Source organism: Callithrix jacchus, chromosome 2 (assembly GCF_049354715.1).
Source record: "Callithrix jacchus isolate 240 chromosome 2, calJac240_pri, whole genome shotgun sequence".
NCBI classification, from domain to species: Eukaryota; Metazoa; Chordata; class Mammalia; order Primates; family Cebidae; genus Callithrix; species Callithrix jacchus.
The window spans coordinates 35,449,450-35,473,626 of record NC_133503.1 but is presented as its reverse complement, the minus strand read 5'-3'; the positions used below and the strand labels follow the sequence as shown (position 1 = coordinate 35,473,626).

General features: G+C 43.6%; 1 protein-coding gene across 1 annotated transcript in view; it reads left to right on the top strand.

Moving 5' to 3' along the window:
• The window catches only part of SPOCK1 (SPARC (osteonectin), cwcv and kazal like domains proteoglycan 1), a 533,103-nt gene that overhangs the window by 392,013 nt on the left and 116,913 nt on the right, over positions 1-24,177 (top strand). Inside the window, exon 5 of the mRNA XM_035292114.3 lies at positions 6,417-6,543. Within this exon, the coding sequence (XP_035148005.3) occupies positions 6,417-6,543 (127 nt within the window). The remainder of the gene's footprint in view (positions 1-6,416; positions 6,544-24,177) is intronic.

Below are 24,177 nucleotides of genomic sequence, written 5' to 3'. Positions count from 1 at the left end.
ATCTAAAGTTATGCAAACATGGTAGATGGCACAGTGTACTGAGTAAAATGAATGGCCCTTCTTCAGTGACTGAAAGAAAAAGTCAGCAATTCTACACATATTTTTAGTGGCTACTTTCCCCATTATTAAAATATTTTTGACACAGATTGTTGAATTTCATTCAGCAGGATTATGTCAGGAAATTTATACCTGTACATGTATTTATTACTAAAAAAAAAAAAATTACTCTGTCTTGCCACCTGCTTGCTGTGGGCCCTGGCTGGGGCCCCACTCTGTTATCATGGTCAAGTGAAATGCTGGGTCACGCTGATGTCATCAAGGACTCCCTTGGTGTCACCTGTGGGGTGGCAGCAGGGCGTGGGGTGGCGAGGGCAGGGATATCTTAGTGGGGAGCAGCAGGTCCAGTTTAAAGCAAGAGTGGGAAACACATATGGAATTGAAGGTTAAGGTTGACATTTCCAGGAACCAGGAGAAGAGCACCTTGAAGAGGGTTATGACCTGAGCAGTCCGTCTTGCTTGTAGCTGTTGCCGTGTTTTAAGAGTGTGCTTGTAGTTTTGTCGGCCACTCATGGAGGGTTGTTCTTATAATGAATATCAATAATTTGTTTCAGTAGTTTATTTTGAGTGGTGTCACAAAGAATTGTTTTATAGAAAAGTAAGTCTTTAATTTGATAATGTCAACATGTGATTCTGGGCAGTACTGTTAACTTGTTAGAAGATCCAAATGATCTGTTAACTGAGTACTATTCAATGTTAGCTGACAGGTCCTAGTGTCTGAATTTTCACTCTAGACTACATTTCTTTTTAAATACTATTAAACTTAATATTTCTTGCTTATTTAAAAAATACATATTTAATAAAATATTGAGAAATATAGAAAAACACTATTTCAGCATTCTGACTTATTATTCCTGAATCCTGAAGACTGATATCTGCTGACAGTTTGGAACCACATCATCAGAGGTCCTCATTACAGCTTTGGAAACTGTCAGACTTCTAGAGTGTGGGAATCCTTCGGCCCGCTGGTGCACAGGGGAGCTCCCTCCACCCACTGCTCACTTGTTTCCAGAGTTTTGTGGGGTTTTTACTAAATGTTTTTTTTTTTTCTGAGTCTGAATTAGGATTTCTAGAAACAAGAGCCTGTTGAATTCTTGTTGTTTAAAATAACACGCCATTTTTGTCTTCATGATAGTGCAAATAATTTCCACAAAAAAAGAAAACTCTAAATCTCCAAATTAATATGTTCACTTATTCGCTGAGTAGGACCATGTGCCAAGTGTTACCTATATTTCTAAGTACCAGGAGCACAAACATGATTAAGGCCAGTCACCTCCCTTAAGGAGCACATAGTACATTGAGGAAGATAGACACAAAAAGAACTTTCACATTGTAGTGAATGCCAGAGTTGGGTCTGAACAGGGTATAATGTGAAATAAACAATGTCATGGTTAACTACTTGGGATGAAGTTTACAGGGTCAGCAAGACTTCACAGAAAGCAATGGATTTGAAGTTTGAACCAGGAATAGACATTGCTATGCAGACAGAAAATAATTGTCCAGTCCTATAGACTTGAATTTGCATAACATGTGGAAGAGACACTTAAGTGGTAGATATGGCTGGCTGGAGATAGAACTTAATAGGACTGCATGGAGGGAAAACTGGTGGGAGCAGGAAAAAGGAAGTGTCCTGGATGGGCTTCCCAGGCTTTTAACCTGGGTGTGCCCCATGTCCTGTTAGAATAATAATAATAACGTTTTGTCAATTAAATCAAGGTGCTTGCTTGGAAATTAGTCAGAGAGCCCAACCAGAACTGGTCACACGGCTATGGTGGAGTGGGAGTGCAGCCTGACTGCTTGTGGAGGAGACTTGCAGGCTTCCTGGGGAACTGATATTATAGCCAGGCCTTGGAGAAAGGTGGAGGGAGGGGAGAAATGTGAGTGGGAATGAAGGTGTATCAGGTCAAGAAAAACCCATATGATGGCACATGGGAAACAACTGAGAGTGGCTGGAGCAAAAATTGGTGTTGGTTGTGGTCAGTGTGCATGAGGGTGTCAGGGATGGGAGCAGGCAGACAGGGAGCCTGTGAAGGAAGGCTGGGACAGTTTAGAACCCAAGCTTGGAGTAGAGACTATGCCCTAGGAGGTAAAGAGAAGATAGAGGGCTCTTTTGTTTTGTTTGAGACAGCGTTTCACTCTTGTTGTCCAGGCTGGAGTGCAATGGCATGATCTCAGCTCAGTGCAACCTCCAGCTCCCAGGTTCAAGCTATTCTCCTGCCTCAGCCTCCTGAGTAGCTGGGATTACAGGCACCTGCCACCACGCCCAGCTAATGTTTTATATTTTTAGTAGATGTGGGTTTCACTGTGTTGGTCAGGCTGGTGTTGAACTCCTGACCTCAGGTGATCCTTGGCTTCCCAAACTACTGGGATTACAGGCGTGAGCCATCATGCCCAGCTGAAGATAGAGGTTTTAAGCATTATAGATTAAATGATGCTTAGACTTGTACCTAAGAATCATTCCTCTGCTTCAAAAACATAATGCTTGAAATTGCAGTATGCTTTTTTAAATAGATTGAGAATACACTGTTGAACAAAAAGGATTAAGAAATGCCAGTGACCTGTTGATTATCTGTCTTCTTGCCATTGTGGAGGGCCGGAGGGTTGGCATTTTGTGTATGGTGCCATCAGCCTGCAGGAGATATGGCTGCCTCTTGGCACCAGCTGGTCTGGGGTGGATTTAGGGCTCACTGGCCAATGAGAAGGCTAACAGGACCTGGATTTCACTCTTCATTGACTCAAGAAGGAAATATCTCGAGTTAAAAATCTTAGTCTCTTGCCTTGACTGCGTTAGTTATTTTTTATGATTTGCACTGAATTGTAGGATTAAAATATACAATAGCCAGGGAAGTTCTGCCTCCTTGGGCTCGCATATATTTGTATATAACTTTACATAATTTGCCTCTGGAAAGAGACTTCAGAATCATGTGCCATCTCCACTAGAGTCCTACCTTGTAGAGGTAAGCAACAGTTGAGTTTGCCCCCATCTAACAGGTATTCTTGTTTCATTAGAATTAAGAGCATTCAGGTCAAGCATGGTGGTTTACGCCTGTAACTCCAGCACTTTGGGAGGCCGAATTGGGCAGATCACAAGGTCAAGAGATAGGGACCATCCTGGTCAGCATGGTGAAACCTCGTCTCTACTAAAAATACAAAAATTAGCTGGGTATAGTGGTGCGTGCCTGCAGGCCCAGCTACCCGGGAGGCTGAGGCAGGAGAATTGCTTGAACCCAGGAGGCAGAGGCTGCAGTGAGCCAAGATCACACCACTGCACTCCACCCTGGTAACAGAGCAAGGCTCCGTCTCAAAAAAAAAAAAAAAAAAAAAAAAAATTGAGAGCATTCAGAATGGCTTGGCCTTTGTACCCAAAGCCCCCAAGGTATCCTAGAAGTGGTTTTACCCAGGCATGAATTATAACCACCTTATACCAAGTATGTCCAGCTTGCTCCTCTGCAGATATAGAGCCAGGAGCAATGTTTCAAAGGAATATTATTTTCAAAACTAAAGCCTAGTAATGAAAGTGCAGATGCTAAAACGGGATGAAAATCGTCCCAGATTGATGTGGTGGTTTCCTGAACAATTTCCATTCAGCAAATATAGAAGATGTAACTTTGCCATATTTCTTGGTGACACTGGGAAAGTCACTTCTTTGTCTCTGGTTCCTCAGTTAGAAAATAAAGTTGTTGCAGTAGAGTAGTTTGAAGGTATTTTCTGGTTCTGACATTCTGTGACTTTGTGATTGACTGCTGAGTTACCACTGTAGTGGACACCACATAGGGACCCCCGCTGCCACCACACAGGGATCCTTTAGCATCCAGGATGCACTGGCCCTCTGATAGGCACCAATAAGCCTCACCTCTTTGCCTCCCCTTAATGAACTTACTTTAATGGTGAAGTTCAGGTCCAGTGATAGAGATGATTAGTTATTAACTGGTGATTGATAGCTGGTTTCATCTTTTCTTCAAAGCTATTGGTTCAGTGTTTACATCTCCGTCCCCTGCCTTTGGCTAAGCTCCCTCAGACATTTTTCCTCTTGGGCATCATTGTACATGGTTATGTCTGCTCCAGCGAAGCTGCCCACTCTTCGGACTTTATAGCCCCTTTCTGGGAACTCATAACAAGAATTGCTTCAGCTGTAGACATGCACTCTGGGGACTGACCCAGGATCAGGGCTGCCAGATGCCAGAATTTCTCCCTGCATTTGCTGATTCATTATCAGTGTCAGACAATCTGCTGTGTGAATGATGATAAATGTGTGGTGTTCTGCTGAAGGAATCATATACCCTAAGATTAACCCCATGCTGACAGCCCACTCATTCACCACAAGGAGTCCTGCCCACCATCCCTCTACCAATAGTCTAGAACAAATTCTGAAAGAGTGTTTGGTGAAGGATAATAGGAGACCTCATGTCCATGTAAAATATAAATGCAAATAATAGACTTTAAACAATTCCAGAGGGGAAAGCCAAGGTGAGCAGCAGCTGTGAAAGCAGTGAGGTGGTGGAGAGAAGACCCCAAATGATACAAGTATGGATGCCCTCACACAGTTTTCAAGCAGGTAAAATAGGTTGGGCTGAGATGGGCTAAAGAAGAGAGACACATCCCTCGACACTCCCTACAGCTGCATGCATGCCTTCCCAAGTCTAGCTATTCATCAGCTCCACGACTTTGGGCAAGACTCTGGCTCTCATTGAGTTTCAGTTTCCCCTACTGGTAAGACAAACAAGTTGAACAAGCAAGGTGATTTCAAGGGACACTCATAGGACTTTCTTCTCTGGTTGTTTAGTCACAGGCTCAGCCCTGTGGCCCATCCAGTCTAGGACCCTAAGTGCTATGCTATGGGCACCTGCTGATCCTCTCTGATGTCACCATCAAAGGTTGTTCCCTGAACAAACCTTTTTCCTCCTACCACCTCCCCCAAATTGCTAGAGTAGGTTTGAGGTAGAATAAGAGCCAAATTAATGGAGCTCTTTGCTTTATGCATCTTTCTTTTTTGCTCACTTTCCTTCATTTGGAAGAGGGTGGTTTACCTTAGACACCAAACCTGAATTCCTGCGGATTGGAGATTCATTCCATACCTGGTAGAAAAGCTTCCATGAATTATTTTGAAATGTAAATGCCATTCCGATCCTGGGGACTGAGAATTAGTCACATTTCTATAGCAATGGTAATTTCATCCTCCATACCCCCACCTGTAGGGGCAAGTAATAATTGTAATAATGGCTACCATTTCTACTGCTTCCTATTTTGCAGGCACTCTGCTGAATACTTTAGATCCATCAGCTCATTTAATCTTCATAATATCCACTTGAACTCAATTCTATTTTCCTCCATTTTACTAATGAGAAAACTGAGATTTGTTCCATTAAGTACCTTGCCAAGGTCGTACTGTGAGTGAATGACAGAGCTGAGATTTGAACTTGTACTTTCTGACTCCAGAGCCCAAATACTAACCATCAGCAGGAAGTCCAGTGCCAAACATTTCAAAGGCACAGTAATTGCCTGATTGATGGGCCGTCTAGAGACATGTATCCTTCAACCAGAACTCAGCCCCAGGGCCCTGGGAATTGCTCCAAGCTGTTTGCAGGGAGAGCAGCTTCAGCTAAGAGAGGAAGGGTGGCTGTAACTGCAGGCCTTTATTTCAGTGGTTTATGATACAGTGATGGGGTTCCTTCCGTGGACATAAGCCATCCTAATAGCGCCATTTATCATTATGACAAAAGGTTAGAATGGGGGAAACTCGAGCTGGAATGAAAGAGGAGAATTCTGATTATTTTAACAGTTGAAAGTGACATCACCTCAGAGCCTCTATCAAATGGCAAATTGGAAGCTGGACTGAAATTGCTTTAAAATATATCCAGAGATAGTTTTCTACAGCTGTGATAAAGTCTTTCAGATGTGTTCAGACATGTGCTTTTGTCTAAAGCACTTACTGAGTTACTTGTGTGTTGTCTACACAAAAGGCTGCCTGTGAGCTCCAGGAGAGTCTCGGACTTTGGGGTGCTGTCCTCTGGGCACCTGTAATATGCCACATACAGTATTTGGGTTGATTAAGCCATATTCCCTCACTGTTTTTTTTCCCCCTGTGTTGTAAAAATCTTTCCATGTCAGTAGTCATGCTTTCAATGGCTACATCCTTTTCCTTAGTCCGTCTGGTTTGTTGAACCTATGCTTCTGGGACAACATCCTCTGCCTCCTATCAGTGTTTTGGAGCAAATGGGAGTGCTGGCTAACTCCTGCAGGATCCTTCAGCCTGGCTGGATAGTCTTTTATTTATTTGGCCTTTTATTCTGGGAACTTAGAGGAAAGACCCATAGGGTCTGGAGTTTCAACTAATTTATCCCCTTTTTTCTCCTCTTTAGGCAAAAGAAGGGGAACATGGCCCATAAACACTGGGTTGGACCTTCGAATCTGGTCAAATGCAAGCCCTGTCCCTTGGCACAGTCAGCCATGGTCTGCGGCTCAGATGGCCACTCCTACACATCCAAGGTTGGTTTTCTTGTCTTTTGTTATCAAAAATACTTCATGTTGGCTTGTTCTAACATGACTCTGTGCTAGAACTGGGGCTTGGGAGGCTTGGTGGGCTCCAGGCCTTGACCTTGAGAAGCTGCTGTATGAACAGACTCAGAGATGTTCTCTGGCCATGCAGACAAGCAAAATAAAAATGTTCTATCCCGTGTAACTGGGCTGGTTGAGGGGTAAGAAGAAAGGATGGTCTCAGAGTGGCATGTGATCCTGAAATTAATCCAGACAAGCTTCCTAGAGAAGGTGAGATAGCCAGCTGTTCAAAAGATTCAAGTCACATAGCTTGGCTGATGGGGAGCAAACCAGTAAGGGAGGCTCAGGATGCTGCCTTGTGCCAGTGCAGCAAAAGGAAGGGATTTGATGTCAGTGCACACCTAATCCACACTTACTGCACATCTAGAATGCATCTGGCCCTGCACAGGCCCCAAATAAGGCATTGTTCTTTTCGGGAGGAGGTACCTCAGCAACTTACAGACTAATAGGGGTAGGGACAAGTGTATAACAGGTCATTTCAACTCAAACCAACAAAAAGAAAATTGTTTCATAGAAAAAGGGGATGGGATAAAATATGTCTATTTATATTTATTGGAGAGATGAGGAAAGGCTTTGTTTTTATTGGAAGGATGAGGAAAAGCCTCTACTAGAGGAGTATTTCACCTAAGCTCTAATAATAAGATTTACAGGCAGGGAGGCAGAGGTTATGGAAGTAGAGAGAAAGGAGGTGATAATTCATTCTTGGAATGCTTCTTGGGTGAGGGGTGGCCATTTGTGTTTGAGAATGGGTACATCTCACCGGGATGTTGAACTAAAGGGACACCATCGAATTGATGGGAGTTTGCTTCTTTATTTTCATATCCGACAACCACCCCCTGAGGGTCTAACACTGCTAGGCACAAAGGAGCCAGCGTATGGGCATGTGTGTCAGGGTTTTCTGTAAGACACAGGGGTGGAGTAGAGCTCTGGCCCTCCCCATCTCCACCAGCCAGAGTTGCACCATGTTCATCTGTCTTCCTGTTTTTCTGTATAAGGTTAACTTGCAGAGTAGCATTCGTGACAAAAGAGAGTTGCTATAGGGGACATTGTGGTCACTCCTGGCCACACCGCCACATGGTTCTCGGGCCTTTCTGCAGGGACCTCCTCCTTGTTATGCTCCCACTGCACAGACAATCGGCGACTTCTGTTCTCCATGATCCCCTCACCACCTTGACTCTCACACTGTGAAGATGTCACAGACCCACAATGACCCTCACTGCTTGCTGTCCTCAGAGACTTCCCGGGGTTATTTAGAGGCCGTGACCACTTTTCCATACTGATTTTGAGATGCATGGGTTGTACATTCTTATGTTTTTGTCCACTAATAGTTTTATGCTCCCAGATGCTCACAGTTTTCTAACAAAGGAGAAGAAAAATGTGTTTCTCACAGACAGGAAGGTACTTATGTCTGGCTTGTACTCAGACCCATGGAATCTGCTTTAGGATTCTGTAGCATATTCATTGCTTGACTGGTTTCTGGGTTCATTCAACAGGCATCATTTGAGCCATTTCTAGTGCCAGGCCCTGTGCTAGGTGGTGAGGAAATTTATGATATAGTGGGAATCGAAGAGTTGACTCTTCTTCATGGCCAGACTCAGGAATCCTTAACTCTCTAACTCCAGGCCTGTCCTGTGAGTTAGAAATTCTTTGTCCAAGATTGTAGCCGGTGTGTCTTTCTCAATGCCGTAGCCCATCTCACCTCAACCAAACCCACACTTCCCTGTTCCTTTACTCTTTTTAGCCCCTAATAGATTAAACATTTGTGATAGTTTGTAGTAACAGGACTTGATTTTGACACCCTAGCCATGTCTGGAATGGTAGATTTAAGGCGGACACTGATGAGTCATTTCTATCTCCCATTCCCAAAGGCAGATCAGGCCATCATTGTCTTTCAATTAGATCCTAGGTGTGTGAATAATCACCTGGAAAAGCTGTTAAAATGCAGATTCTGAGATGGCAGGGGCTGACATTCTGCGCTTCTAGCAGTTTCCCAGGCTATGGCCAAGCTTCTGGTCCACAGACCACACTTTTAGTAGCGAGGGTATCAGTGTTTATAGGAAGCTTCTAATAGGTCTCCCTGCCTCCAGTCTGCCCCTTTGGCTACCCCAAAGTCCACTTCCACATATCAGAAGAGGGGGAAATTCTATAATAATAGTCTGTGTCTTCTCTGCTAAAAATGCTCGGCTAGCTCTCCCTTGCCACTAGAACTGAGCTCAGCCTCAGGCTCTGTCATTACTAACAGGACCCTCCAGAGCCTGCACGCTCCTGCTCCAGGTCACTTACCATAGAAAGAACCTTTCATTCATTTGTTCAGCAACTTTACTTAACACAGTACTGAACACAAATGCAGTTGTTCTATGAACCATGCAAAACATGGGGTGGGGGCAGTGGGGAATAAGACAGTCACCATTCCTTCTCATCTGGAGGTTACCATTTGGTAGGGGGCACAGAAATAAATAGGCAACTGAGCAAATCAATATGTAATTTCAAATTTTAGTAATTGCTACGAAGCATAGTTCTGAGAGAGAGGGTTGGAGAGAGGCCTGCTTTATAGGACATGGTGATCCAGGAAGGTGTCTCTGAGGGGGTATCCTTTAAACTGAGAGTGGAGGAGTAGAATGTTCCAGATAGAGAAAATAGCATGGGCCAGTGCAGTAAGGCAGTGTGATGTGTTTGAAGAACTGTGAGGATGCCCCTGTGGAGAGACATAAGATGAGGAAGAGAGGGAGAATATCGAAACCATCTAAGCAGGGACACTTAGCCCAAAAGGTGAGATGATCTGGCAATGCCAGGCTTGAGGGACACTCAGTATTGCAGTTGCCTTAAGAATATGAGACCCCAGAGGCAGAGACCGTTTATAGTGGCTGCTCAGGCATGGGGTGCAGTGCATAGTGGCTGCTCAGAAAATATCATTACAGAGAGAGGAGCCAGCAAAGAGTCTAGCTGAGAAAGAATGCGGAGATTCCAGTCTGCATGACCCCCCTCGGATTTGAGTCAGTAGGGTGGAGAGAGCTTTGCAATAGGAAAAAAAAAGTCATCCCCATCCTGGGCCAAGCTGCTTAGCTGAACACCCAACCTGGGGCTCTGACAGAGACTTAGCCGCTCCTTGCAGTATTTTTATCTTTGTGAAGATCCTGTTTGTGCTGTTCAGATTATTCCTTCTAGCTCTGGAGCAGACTATCTGATCCTCAGCCTGAGACTGGACATGAGCCATGAGATGTCAGTGAGGACTGTTTGGGCAAGTGGCATACTGTACATGAAACCCCAGCAAAAACCTGCTCACTCACCTTTGTCTCTCATTTGCAGAAGGATCTTAAAATGCCAACTCCCTGTGAACCTTGAGGTGCAAAGAGCAGTGGTAACCTGTCAGACATTGTTGAAATGCTATCTGCCCAGGGAATATCTCTGGAAATGTTCGCTGGTCAAAGCCTCTTAGTAGTCTGGGCAGGAAAGTTGACTTTTTGGATACATTAAGGGTGCTTTACTATTAACTGGTAAATAGCTGGTTTGAGAGTCAGGATTAGGATTGGGAAGACCCCTTTCCAGTGACGCGTAATTCGTCACAAGAGGAGTGGCATGTGCATACTGATGGGCCTGGCCCTCAGAATTTCCCAAGCAGCATCCTGATGTTCCTTTAGTGTCTTTGAATTCCTGCACCAGCCTGACCAAGTTCTCAGTTTCCCAGACCTGCTGAACCCTTCTTCCTGAGGCAGAAGAAGATGTCTAAAGCCCTCTTACCAACAGTCGTGGTATTCTTCTCCCATATTCCTTATAGGATATACCGAAGCCCCAGAAGACAAGAGCAGTGGTAATTTTGCACCATGGTCTCCTGCCTGGGTATCTGTGACCTACTCACTTCTATTTGAAGTTAAAGGAAAAAGACTGGTGGGAGGGGCACCACTGCAGTGGAATGGCATGGGGGTTGATTCTTGATACTAGTGTGCTAGTTTTCTGTCTTACGTGCACGTCTAGAAGTTTGTGCTCTCTCTCTTAACATAGTGGGCCAAATATTACTTAATCGGAAACTGTGCTTTGATTGCTCAAGACTTCTGAAGCAGAGGACAATTCTAGACCCCTGTGGCATTCAATGAGGCTTCCTTCCAAGGGGCCTATTTCAGTCTGGTTGGATTTACTAATGGAGTGTTTTAGTCATTGCTCCTAAATACATGGCCGCTTACTTATAAAGGTTCAAAAAGATGATTTCGTCTCACAGACAAAGCTGTTGGAGACCACCAGTAGATGATCAGTTAATAAGACTGAATTCGTTACCTGTAAAGGAGCAAATGACTTCCCATCCCATGGAGTTAGAGCCTTTTTTGGATCATCGCTGTCAGGATACAAAGGACAGATGAGACCATGATGCCTATGTAGCCGGAGGTGATTCAGTGTCATTAAGTCAAGCTCATAAAAATTAGTTTTGGCAAAAATTTATTATTGTCCCCATCCCATCATCACCAGGGAAACCCATACTCCATAATAAATAATCACAGTTCCCTAGGAGAATTGTTTACCCCTTCAAGATGGGTTCCATAGGGCAGGTGGAGGAAGAAGCCTGAGCATCCTCTGTCCTTGATGCTGGTGTCTGTCCTCAGGTTGCATCAAACAAGCTTTCCTTCTGCTTCTGGGCCCCCAACAGTCAGAGGCTTCTAGAAGTAGGGGATGCATTGAGGAATCTTTGTCTACAACAGGCCTCTTCTAATGCCCCGATAGCAGGGACACCACTGAGAGCTGTGTGACTCCCCCAGGATCAAAGATAAAGTGCACAGGAAGGCATAGAGCCTTGAGATGATGGGATATAAGATGTTACATGGCAATAAATGTTTATTCAGACACTATACGGCACAATCTATAAAAGATAAGGAACAGAAGGGCACTACAGGGAATTGACAAATGGAAGGCCAAACAGTGCAGCTGGTTTGAGAGTGTGATAGAGACTCTGACCCTTCACTTGGCTTCCAGGCAGTACAGATCACCCTAATAACTTCTAATATAATACTCTTGATATTATATTTTTAATGGCAAGGAAGACTGAAGTCAATTTCTGACTTTAATGAATTCAGAAATTCAATACGTATTGAGTTCTTTCTTCCTCTGTGCCGTACATTGTGTTAAATATTAGGGATGTGGCAAAAGACAAAATAGACAAACCGCAGTGTTCGTGGAACTTACAAGGAAGGTAGACAAACGGAAAAGCAGTCTCCTTTCATGACTATGTGTTCAGATAAGGGACATGTGGGAAGCTGCAGGAACACAGAGCAGGGCCACCTCAACCAGTCTGAAGGTGTAAGTAGTCGTCTTTGGGGGAATCCATGGTTCAGGTGAGATTTGAGAGCCAGCTCTGTTCTCTGGCATCAGCCTGACTTGGTAATCAGCGACCAAGCAGGCAAACACCCGTCTGCTCTCACTCCCCTCCCCTCCCCTCCCCTCCCCTCCCCCTGACATTCTCTTCCTTAATTACTGTTAAACAATTAGCAAATAGCTCATTTATGTCTAGACACAGAAGAGAGAGGCAGAGTTAAGAACTGCTGTGGAGGAAAATGTTTCTCTTCCCTTCTGCCTGTGCACGTGTGAGGGAGGGGGAGAGAGCGCTTGCTTTACAGGGTTGGCATTTCTTTCAGCATATTGTCGCTGCAGATTATATTATTTTTTCAGAGGCGTCTTAATAGTTTCCAACAATTGCTACCTTGTAAAGGTCATGTTTGAAGTTCTTGGCAAGTAGAGTCTGTATTGGCCGACATTTCCTAAGAACAGGCTATTCTCAGGGTTAGAGCAAATCAGGGGTGTGGATGCGGAAGACTTCTCAAGCTGGCTTTAAGCTCAGCATGACTTCTCAATCTCCCACAGGCTTTAATGACCCTGTGACCATGTCAGGCATAGGAGGTTTTTATGTGTGACTACTTTGCTTTTAAGCAGAGTTGAGACTGTTGGTGTTTTCAGGGGTATTTTTTGGATCACTCTGCTCTCTCCACACCTATGGGTTGAAAATTGGCTTTACTTGAAAATGGCTTATTGGTGAGGGCCTTGCTTCTGACTAAGCAGAAAATAAAATTATTGGAAACTGAAGGCAGAAGATTGCACTTGCACATTTTGTGCATCGACAGGCTGGAACACAATAATAGCAATGGCACCAAGGATGAGAGCAGCAGCAGCAGCAGTTAGGCAAGCCACTGGATGTTCCCATCTGTGCAGCAGTGAAGGGAGGTGAGACGTTGAAATCCTGATTTTATCCATGTGTGCTCTTGGGAGGTAGGGGGAAAAGAGTCTTGTGCAGATAGACCGCAGTGGATACCAACAGTCTGATAAGGCAGTGGTCCGCGACCTTTTTGGCACAGGGACCGGTTTTGTGCAAGACAGTTTTTCCATGGACCATGGCAGGGGACAGTTTGGGGATGATTCAAACACATTACATTTATTGCACACTTTATTTCTATTATTATTACATTGTAATACACAATATTGTGTAATTATTTTGTTGTAATGAAATAACGATGCAACTTACCATAATGTAGCATCAATGGGAGCCCTGAACTTGTTTTCCTGCAACTAGATGGTCCCATCTGGGGGTGATGGGAGACAGTGACAGATCATCAGACATTAGATTCTTATAAAGAGCATGCAACCTAGATCCCCCATATGTGCAGTTCACAGTAGGGTTCGCACTCCTGTGAGAATCTAATGTCACCGCTGATGTGACAGGAGGTGGAGCTCAGGCAGTAATGCTGGCTTGCCCACTGTTTATTTCTTGCTGTGCAGCTGGTTCCTAACAGGCCACAGATCAGTAGATATCCATGGCCTTGGGGTCGAGGATCCTGCGATAAGGGATTTGGTAGTAGATTTTTATTATTTTGATTTTGTTTGTATGAGCCCGTTATCTCACTGCTATAAAGAAATACCTGAGACTGGGTAATTTATAAAAGGAAAAAAAGAGGTTTAATTGACTTATGGTTCTGCACGCTGTACAGGATTCTGCTTCTGGGGAGGCCTCAGGAAATTTACAATCATGGTGGAAGGTCAAGTGGAAGCAGGCCCATCTTACATGGCAGGAGCAGGGGGAGAGAGAGAGGAGGAAGATGCCACACACTTTTAAACAACTAAGTCTCGTGGAACTCCTATCACAAAACAGGACCAAAGTGGGGATCTGCCCCCATAGTCCAGTCACTCTTTACCCCAGCCCCACCTCCAAAACTGGGAATTACAATTCAACATGAGATTTGGGCGGGGACACAGATTCAAACCATATGACTATTGCTTGGAAAAAACCAACAGGTGAAGTTGTATGTGTTTGGATAAGTACTCAGTGATGTCTAGCCAACTCCACACAATTTTGCTCTATACATTCAACAGTTTGAGGGTTAGAGATACACACTCAGTGTCAGATGCCCCAGTTTTGCTTCTTCCCCCTCAGTCCTTGTTCATTTCCAACTTTTTTTCCTTAGCCAGATATCATTTAATAAAAAGAGCTAGTTTACGTCATGTAAAAACCCTCAATCACTAGTTTAAACAGAGTACATGCCCTCATTTTATTAGAATCATCCTCTTTTCTGATTCACAGGGCTTTTAGAAAGAGCCAGTGGGAGTAATATTTAAAGTAATATTAGAGTATTAGATGCACAGTTAGAGTAATATTAGATGCACAGTTAGAGTAATATCCTAACTGTGCATCAGTTAGGATATAGGTTGTAGCTGCTGTAACAAAAACCCAAATGAAACAGAGGCTTATATGGGATTACATTTTAGCTCTGTCTCCTGTAAACATTTACCAAGGTAAGCAGCCCAAGGCTGATGTGCAGCCTCCAGACTGGCGATGATGAGGATCCTTTTAGCCTGCTATCATTCTCAGTAATTGGAGTTGTTGAGCTTCTGCCTCTGGGTCCAGGATGGCTGTGACACCCAGCCAGTAGGATGGAGGAAAAGAAAGGGGGCACAATTGTGAAGTGACCAGTGTTACTTCTGTTTATATCCCACTTGCTAGAACTTAATCATAAGGCCACTGCAAGCTTCAAGGGAGGCTGGGGGATGTAATTTTTATTATAGGCAGCAATGTATCCAGGCAAAATTGGAAAGTTACGTTATTAAAAGAAGGACAAGGCCGGGCATGATGGCTCATACCTGTAATCCCAGCAGTTTGGGAGGTCGAGGCAGATGGATCACCTGAGGTCAGAAATTGGAGACCAGCCTGCCCAACAGGGTGAAACCCTGTCTTTACTAAAAATACAAAAATCAGCCAGCTGTTATGGCACACGCCTGTAATCCCAGCTACTCAGGAGGCTGAGTTAGGAGAATAGCTTGAATCTAGGAGGTGGAGGTTGAGTAAGCTGAGATCTCACCATTGCACTCCAGTGCAGGTGACAGAGAAAGAGTCTGTGTCAAAAAATAAAAAGAAGGACAGAGTAGATATTGGGGTTATCCAGCAGCCACTACCACAGTATTATTTAAATAATAACAACAACAACAGAAAAACCATAATTATCGAGCATATTAAGTACTATGACATTGTGCTAAATGCTGTAGTTTTATTTTCTGTATTATTTCATTTAGCTCTCACAATAAATCTGTAAGGTAGGTACTATTGTTAGTCCTGAATTGAAAATGAGAAAACTAAAGCTATACAGCTTTTTTGACGTCAAGACCACTAGTAAGTAGCAGAGTAGATATTTGACCCTGGTCTGACTCAAGAGCCGCAATTTTTACTTCCAGGAGTCAAAAACCATCTGAAAAGTAATGTAAAATACTAGCTGTGATATCAGGATGCTTTTGATTTTAATGACAGAAATATGACTCAACCCACAAAAGGAGATTTACTGGCATAAAAGCCTAGAAATTATATTGAGGTAGCCAGGCTTCAGAGAAAGAAGGAAAAATTCCGTGTCACCACCACTCCAATTCTTTCCATCTCTCATGTTTGTTTGCTTCCACTTGGCTTTATTCTGCAAAGAGGCTTTCTGCCCTCAGTGGAGAATAGGGATTTTAATAGCCCCAGATTCACTTACTTTTAGCCTAGTAATACCAAAGAAATTTACCCGTGTCTTAACCTTTATAAAAGATTCCAACTGGCTCATTTTGAATCACGTGCCCTTCCCTTAATTAAATACTCTATCCAGGCTGATATGGCCCTATGATTGGCCTACTCTGGTCACATGATCTGCTTCATCCCAACCTTCACTATGAATAAGAGTAAGATTTTTTCAGTAGAAGAAGCAGAAGGAAGACAGGTGGTACTGGATGAATAAAATTTAATTAGTAGTGTACCACCCAACCACCTTTTTAAATATTGAATATGTTAGCCTCTTTAAATACTTTGGCCTCATGACCCTGGTTTGAGCTGGTAAGAAGGTATTAAGGCATATTGTGTTTCTAGGAATGACAGGCATAGAGGGGCATGCAAGGCAAGTTTTTATACTAGACATGTTGTTTAGTTGAAGAGGAAGTTCATCTATGGGAAGATGATCTTGTGTCATTTTAATTCAGGATACTTTCAAACCATTTGGAATAGTGCTTTAATACTTTCTTCTGATCATGCGACACATCTGTCCTCAGTTCTCCCAGCATTTATTTCTTCTTAGAACATGCCAAGATAACACAGTTTTTTGGCTCCTGAAGATAAACTTTCAGGGAAAATGGTTATTGTGACATTTTCAGAAAGCACAGATGTTCAGACATTGTCCATTGTGAAAACACATTCATACAATTTACACAGACTGCTTAGGCATGCAGATTAGTCATGAAATTAGAGCAGAAGGAAGCAATTCAACTAATTATTTTACCACTTATTTCTATGTTCTATATGCAAACATGCATTTAACCAAGATTTGAAGAATAGGATTTCATTTCTTCTCAAATGCCCTGAGTAGAATGCCATGTAATTAGTTAGTGCTTTTGTTAAAAACACATTAGGAAGAATAACCTTCCTGTTGTCAGTTCTGTTGAGTGCACAATTAAGCCATTTGGTAAAGCAATTACCTGAACACGAAGATGTGTGGCCTCACTTCGTCAGGAGATGAAATTAAGGATTAGGTAAAATTGCAGAGCACATGATATCTCTGCCTACTGATCCTTTACAAGACAGAAAGGTCCCTGGCCAGAATGAATAGGCACAGTGCTCTAAGCCTAATTAAATCATTACAAACAACTTTAATTAAGTTCATGATCATGTCACTTTTGTTTTTCTTTAAAAGAGACAAACAAAATATTCCCTTGTTGACATTCTGCTCAAATGAGTATGGTCAGACTTCTTCATATTTTCCAAGAGAACATTTCAGCCCCAGTATATCAGTAGTGCTCAGAGAAGCCGATACTTTATAAGCCCTAGGCTGGGACTTGCGTGTTATATAAGGAAATTAAGGAATATTAATTTGGTTAGAACTTAACATGAGTTGTTGCCCTAATTGCATATTGAAGGAAATGGCTATAATGATGCTTTTATTTTTACCAAAGCAGGTTTTTCTTTCCCTTTCTGAAACCAGTGAAACATTTGGGAATTTTGTATACCATGCACGGAATGGAAATGCGTCCTCCTTTAGACAAGGGTATCTTTCTTGAGCTGCTTGGTTCTGTCCAGGAAGGTTCTCAGAACAGCAAAACTCCAGTAGCAGGAAAGGCTCTGTGTTCAAAAGAGTGATTTTTTCCAAGTGCTCATCCAAAGGCACTAAGGACAGCTTTTGAATCCAAACCTCCCCAAAGTCAGGCTGTACAATGGCAGGCAGGTAAGAAACTTGAGTACTTTAGGAACCTGGTGACCCCAGTTTGGTCAGATTGAGGTCATTAGAAGTGTTTCTTTGCTTTCTCTTCTCCAGTAGAGATACCAAGAGATGAAACGTATCAGTGAGGGTGGGATGCCCCAAAGGTGGCTCTAATCAAGATCCACTACATCACCCAGATGTTGTCATCTGCCATTTTCTGCTGGAAGCTGTCCAGGCCCATCATTCTTTATAGCAAACCAGTGCACAACCCAACTCCCTGGCACCAAACAAGGAACAAGGAGAGGAAAATAGAGAGAACACATCAATTATTTCGGCATTTTAATGCACTGTGATGATCCACTGTGATGATACCTTACCCACGTCTGTCCCTGCAAAAAAGGAGTAACCATTTTCCTGGGATTTCAACTGTTAGGCTCAGCCTAAGCACCGGCTCCTCAGTGAACCCTCCTGAGCTCTTCATGCCATATTAGACCATTTCTTTCCTGTAAACTCTACCACCACCACATATATACTTCAGTTAGAGCATTGATTTAATCAGATTGGAAATGCTGTTGTACATGTGTGGAAATCCAGCCATATGATAGACTAGAGATTCTGAAAACTCTCAGATTCCAAACTCCTAGTTATCATGCAGACATTATTTTAATAGTTGAGCCTGCAAGATATAAGGAAAATCCCTGGTTGTAGGGAGAGAGGAGCATTGAAACCCAGACAGAATCCTGACCACTACTCTGGGGGGTGGGGAGGTAGGAACGCTACTCAAGAGGTTTAGGAGTAACAGCTGCATGTCCCAGTGCAACAGTATGCAGCTGTTGCCCCCAAACCTCTTGATTAGCTTGATTGGCTCCTCTCCATTGATTGGAGACAATGCCTTAAGTCCTAACAAAGTGGGAAGTTGGAGCTGAAACCACAAACATATCCAGGACCTTCAGTGGGCTCACCCTGAGTTAAAGGGTGGGACACACACACACACACACACACACACGTACATATATATACCTATATGTATAACAGACATATATGTACATGCATATACCTATATGCATGTTGTCTTTTGCCATTTTCTGCTAGAAGCTGTTCAGTCCAGCCATCTGGCTTCTCTTTATAGCAAACCAATACACAACCCAACTCCCTGGCACCAAACAAGGAACAAGGAGAGGTGGAATAGAGGAAATGCATAAATGTTTTGGCATTTTAATGCACTATGATGATCCCTCACCCACATCTATCCCTGCAGAAAAGGAGTAACCATTTTCCTGGGATTTTAATTGTAAGTCTCAGCCTAAGCACCGTCTCCTCAGTGAACCTTCCTGAGCCCTTCGGGAGGGTTCACACATATATGTATATATACATATATAGGACATGCGTCAAGTACAGACTTTGTTCAGGAGAGTCCGGAGTGACTGAGTGCTCAGGGTGCCCACACCTTTTTTATCTTTTAGTGTTTCACTGGAAAAACATCTGAAAAGTGTCAACTCCATTTTCTGACATCACTCAGCCTAGATGAGAGTAAAAAGCAGGATCTTTCTAAATGATGGAGGATACCACCATCAAAAATTATATGTGTGTGTGTGTGTGTGTGTGTGTGTACACACACACACACACATACATATAAATGTATACACACACATATATGTGTGTGTAGCTCCACCCTTTAACTCAGGGTGAACCCACTGAAGGTCTTGAACACACACACACACGCACACATACACACTTATATACACATACGTACATATATATATATATATATATATTTTAAATCTGTCTGTTAGTAAAACAGGGCAAAAGAACACTTGCCAGCCTCAGCTTGTACTCTGGTTAGAGAGGGAAAAGATCACAGGTGAAACTATTATAACCAAGAACTTGGATCCAGTCAGACAGGACAAAAGTGTTACACAAAACATTTAAAGACGTATATAGGACTAGGACACAGACATAAACCAACCAGAAAAAATAGTGTCAGAAACCGCAATTCCTTTTGCTCCAACCTAATATATCCATTATACCTCAACAGGGCTGTTTAAAACGTATATATATTAAAAATGAGACCTGGGGAGTGTGTCCAGAGGTCAGCATATTCTTCCAGTCGCCCACGTTTCTTTGTGTGTTTTTCCTTTTTGATGCTGGTATCCTCCATCATTTAGAAAGATCCTGCTTTGTTCTCTCATCTAGGTTGAGTGATGTCAGAAAATGGAGTTGACACTTTTCAAATGATTTTCCAGTGAAAAATTGAAAGATAAAAAAGGTGTGGGCACCCTGAGCACTCAATCACTCCGGACTCTCCTTTCCTGAAGAAAGTCTGTACTTGAAGCATGTCCTGGATTTTAACATCCCTTGGGAACACAGCCTGGCTTTCATTTGTTGGTGTCACCCATCTTCCCCCTCTTTGAGAGGAGGTCTGGGGGACTGAGCAGCTGCCGGAGAAGCTAACCAGGAGGTGGTTGTGGTTGCAGAGCAGGTCTCCCGAGGTGGCCTGTGGAGCCTGTGGACCCAGTGGCATTTCAGAGAAAGTTTGCTTTGGTGGGAGGGGCAGTTCTGGCTCATGGTTTGGCAAGAATAAACTATTCAAAGTCTTTAAGTATCTGGGAGACGTGAATCGGTGTCAGTGCAGGTGAGGGAAGAGCAACTTGTTCGACATGACCTCTGAGACTGATGTGACAAAGCTTTGAGCCATGTAGGTGACGAGAACAAGGGAGATTGTATCTGTGAAGGTTACGGGTTGGGAGGGGCCGCTTTGTCTTCTGACTGTAGGCATTCAGGCTCCATACACCGATTCCATGTCAGAGCTTTAGTCCACAGAGTTGCATGAGGCCACAGACTTTTCTGGCACCTGCTTTGGGATCCTCTTCGGGGTGGTCGCTTTAAAGTCATGTAACATACCCACCCTGTGCCAGGTCCCTGCTGGGCCACTGGTCCTATGCCCAGGTTGCTGCTGCCTGGTTCTGGGAAGACACATATGTCAATGTAGATAGTGTCACAGGTCAGCCAGGTGAGGGGAGTGGTGGAAGTAGAGTCAGGGTGAGGTACTGTGGCAGGGACAGAGGAGGGCTAGGTACAGCAGTGTCAGGGTTAAGGGCTTGTCCTTGGCTTGTTAGATATGTGACCTTGAGCAAATTACCTAATCTTCCTATGCTGTAGTTTCCTTGTCCATGAAATGGACATAATAATACTTGCCAGGAAGGGTTTTTGTGAGAATTGAGTTAGTTTTTACATATTAAATTCACAGAACAGTATCTGCCACACTTATAAGCCATCTATAAGCACTCATTTATTACTAATTACCCCCTCTCCAAGGAAGTCTGAGGGACCTTTTGTAGCACACCAGTTCTCCCCCTGGCTCCATTGGCTCAGCTTTTACATTACACCTTCCATTTGCTTTAGAAAGCCTTCTCTGCCTTCTGCTCTCAAGTAGGTAGGATTGCACCAGAGGTCATAATGGCAGCAGGCACCTCTGGTTGAGGGCAGACTCTTTAGCAGGCACTGGCTGAGGCCAGACTTTTCTTACTCATTACTGATCCCGTGGCAGCACCCAACGTGGCAGATGCAGTGGCGGTCAGGTCTGTTTTCATTCATTTTTCCAGCATGTAGTGAGCATTAGGCCACAGCAGGTTCAGGTTAGGTCTCATTAGTGAAATCAGAACAATCTTACATAGACTATGAGGCTCCAATAGGAAGTGAATAAAAGCGTGCCCAGCATTGCAAGGGGGAATGTTTTTGCACACTCAGTTGTTCTCCTGACTCCCTTTGACATCCTCTTTCCCCATTCCACCATATATCCGTGTATCCAATGCTTTCTGAGCTCCTCTGACATGCCCAGGCTGTATACAGGATGCTGAGGCAGTTGAACTGGGCTGGCTGCATTTGCTAGAGCTTGGGAATAGGTATTTGGGCTTTGCTGGAATTTCCAAGCCACGGCTCACATATCTCTGAGACAGGGTTGTTTTGGAAGACTAAGTGACTAGCAACTTTGTTTGCTGGAATGACCATTCCTGTACTGGAACTTTCTCAGGTCTGCCAAATGTGCAAGGGAGTCAGGAAACTGGGCTTAGAACTGCTCCTTCTGAGGAAGTCCCCCTCCCTAATAAATTAAGCAAAAGCAGCCCCTCTATTCACAAGGCCAGAGACCAGGGTCTACTCCCTAGTGGCCAGCTTCACCTCCCTTGATCTGGGTTTCATACTTTAGCTCCTCCCTGTGTGTAAGTAGGTGTGATTTGCATGAACACTAGTGCTGACACTACATTACTGTCTGCTGTATGCCACCTGCCATGCTACGCACATAACATGACATTGCATAATTCTCATGCCAGTCTCCAAAGATGGGTGCTACTGAAAAACTTCTTCAGATAATGGAGAGAGAGAGAGAGAGAGAGACAGACAGACAGACAGACACACACACACACACACACACACACGCACACACTAAGTTATTAATGCTTCTGTGCTCCCTTGGCCCCGAGGTACAGGAGCCAGACTTCAACACATCACCCTGACTCGCAGAGTCCAGACAGCCAAGCGTCGTCCACCTTGCAAAGGCCAGTATGGCAGAATTATACCAATTTACACAAACTTGAGAGGGGTAGGATTCAGTTAGCAATGGCAAAAAAATTGGATTTTAAACATTAAAAAAAATTTTTTTAAATACCATAACTACAGACTGAAGGCCTATTAATACCGCCTTGGTAAATGAGTGCAAATGATGGCTTGGGTTAGCTCATCGATCTCTTGGACACAACTATGCACTGCGATGATTTATTTTCAAGCATCACAAGCAGCCTCTTTTCCTGAGTAGTTGAGATGTTCCTGTTGCAGTTGTATCTGCATTAATTTCTCCCTTTGAGTGGACCCCTTCTTTCCCAAACTCCTGATTTTATGATCCCAAGCCCAGCCCAGGATGGCATTTCACAGAGTCCTGAGCGGGGGGTCTGAGTGTTGGTGGGATGAGGTGGGGAGGGCTTGGCCCCATAGACCATAACTGACCCCATTGGTGCTGCCTCTCTGCATGGTGCCATCTCCCAAGTACCTCACTCAGAAGTGGTTGTCATGGAAACCTGTTTGGGTTTTTTTTTCTTTTTTCCTTGAGGAGGGTCACTGTTTTATTATAGCTACCTGGAAAGGGTAGAGTGTTCAGCTATGGCAGATGAGTATAGCATACTGCTGAGCAATTTCAGGGGTGGCTGTAGCAGTATGCTATACTTAGGGGGCTGAGCATGGGGTGGACTACATGGTACCTCTCAGGGAGGCCATTGTATATAGCACCCCGTTATTGTATCCTGTAAACAAAGTGCTTCTGTCACTCACCTTCAGTGCTGCCAGTCTCCCCAAATCTATTCTCCTTGATGACCCCACCCCAGCAATGAGGGAGGCTCCCTCTTTCCCCCTGCCCACCCACCCATCTACCCAGATTCTGCTGTGCTATTAGAAGCTGGTGCTGTGGGGAGGGAATGAGGGTTCCTGAGGTTACTTGGTTTTCACAGCTCACAGGTTTTCCTGATTGCATGTTTTGTAGATCCACATTTTTATCCCTGTAGCTGTCATTTTTTTTGACCTGCTATTTCAGCCACTCAAAACAGTATTACTTTATTGCTTTGGAATTTCTAGGACTTTTTTCCTTCGTAAGGTTTCCATCAACCTAGGGATAATACTAGCTAATGATAAGAATGGAGAAGCACCGCTAGCTTTACTGAGCTGCTTGCCAGCCTGGCGGTCATAGGGTTAGTGCCGGTGGGCCCATGTGCAGTGTGTATTCTGTGCCAGGTGCTACTCTGGGAGTTTGCTGCTCACCATCATATCTGGCCCCCACAACTACCTTGGGATGCACAATTCTGTTTTCATTTTTACAGAGGAGGTAACTAACACTCACAAAAAGGTTGTTCCTTGCCTAGGATAACACAGCCATAAATGACAGAAGTGGAATCTGAACCTAGACGTAGCTGAACCCAAACAGTCTTGGTCTTTGGTTAATACAGGCATATGTCTTTTTATTCCACGTTCCTTTATTGTGCTTTGCAGATACTGAGTTTTTTAAAAACTGGAGGTTTGTGGCAGGCAGCCTCACATTAAACAAGTCTGTTGGCATCAATTATTCAACCATGTGTGCTCACTTCATGTCCTGGTGTCACACTGTGGGAATTCTCACAATATTTCAAACTTTACAAATTGTTATTATATCTGTTATGGTGATCTGAGACCACGGAATTTTTATGTTAGTGAAATTGTTTGGGGGCCTCATGAACCACTCCAATCTAAGATATGAAATTAATTGGTGTGTGTTTTGACTGCTCCACCAACCAGCCTTTCCCTGTCTCTCCCCATCTCTATCAGCATCCCTGTTCTTTAAGATACAATATTTAAATTAATTAATAATCCTGTAGTGGCCTCTAAGTGTTCAAGTGAAAGGAAGTGATTTAAAGTGATTTGATTAAAAGTGACCTGTCTCTCACTTTAAATCAAAAGTTAGAAATGGTTGTGGCTAGTGACAAAGGCATACTGAAAGCTGGGATAGGCAAAAGCTAGGCCTCTTGTGCCAAGCCAAGTTGTAAATACAAATGAAAATTTCTTGTAGGAAATTAAAAGCTTTACTCCCATAAAAACCCCAATGGTACGTAACAAAGGGAGACAGCCTTATTGCTGGTATGGATAAAGTTTGAATGGTGTGGTTACAAGGCCAACCAGCCACAACATTCTCTTAAACCACAACCCTATCCAAAATTATCTCACCAAGTCTGTGAAGGCTAAGAGAAGTAAGGAAGTTGTAGAAAAAAAACGTCTGATGCTAGCAACGGTTGGTTTATGAAGTTTAACAGAAAAGTGCAAGATGAAGCCGCAGGTGCTGACGTAGAAGCTACAGCAAGTTACCAGAAGCTGT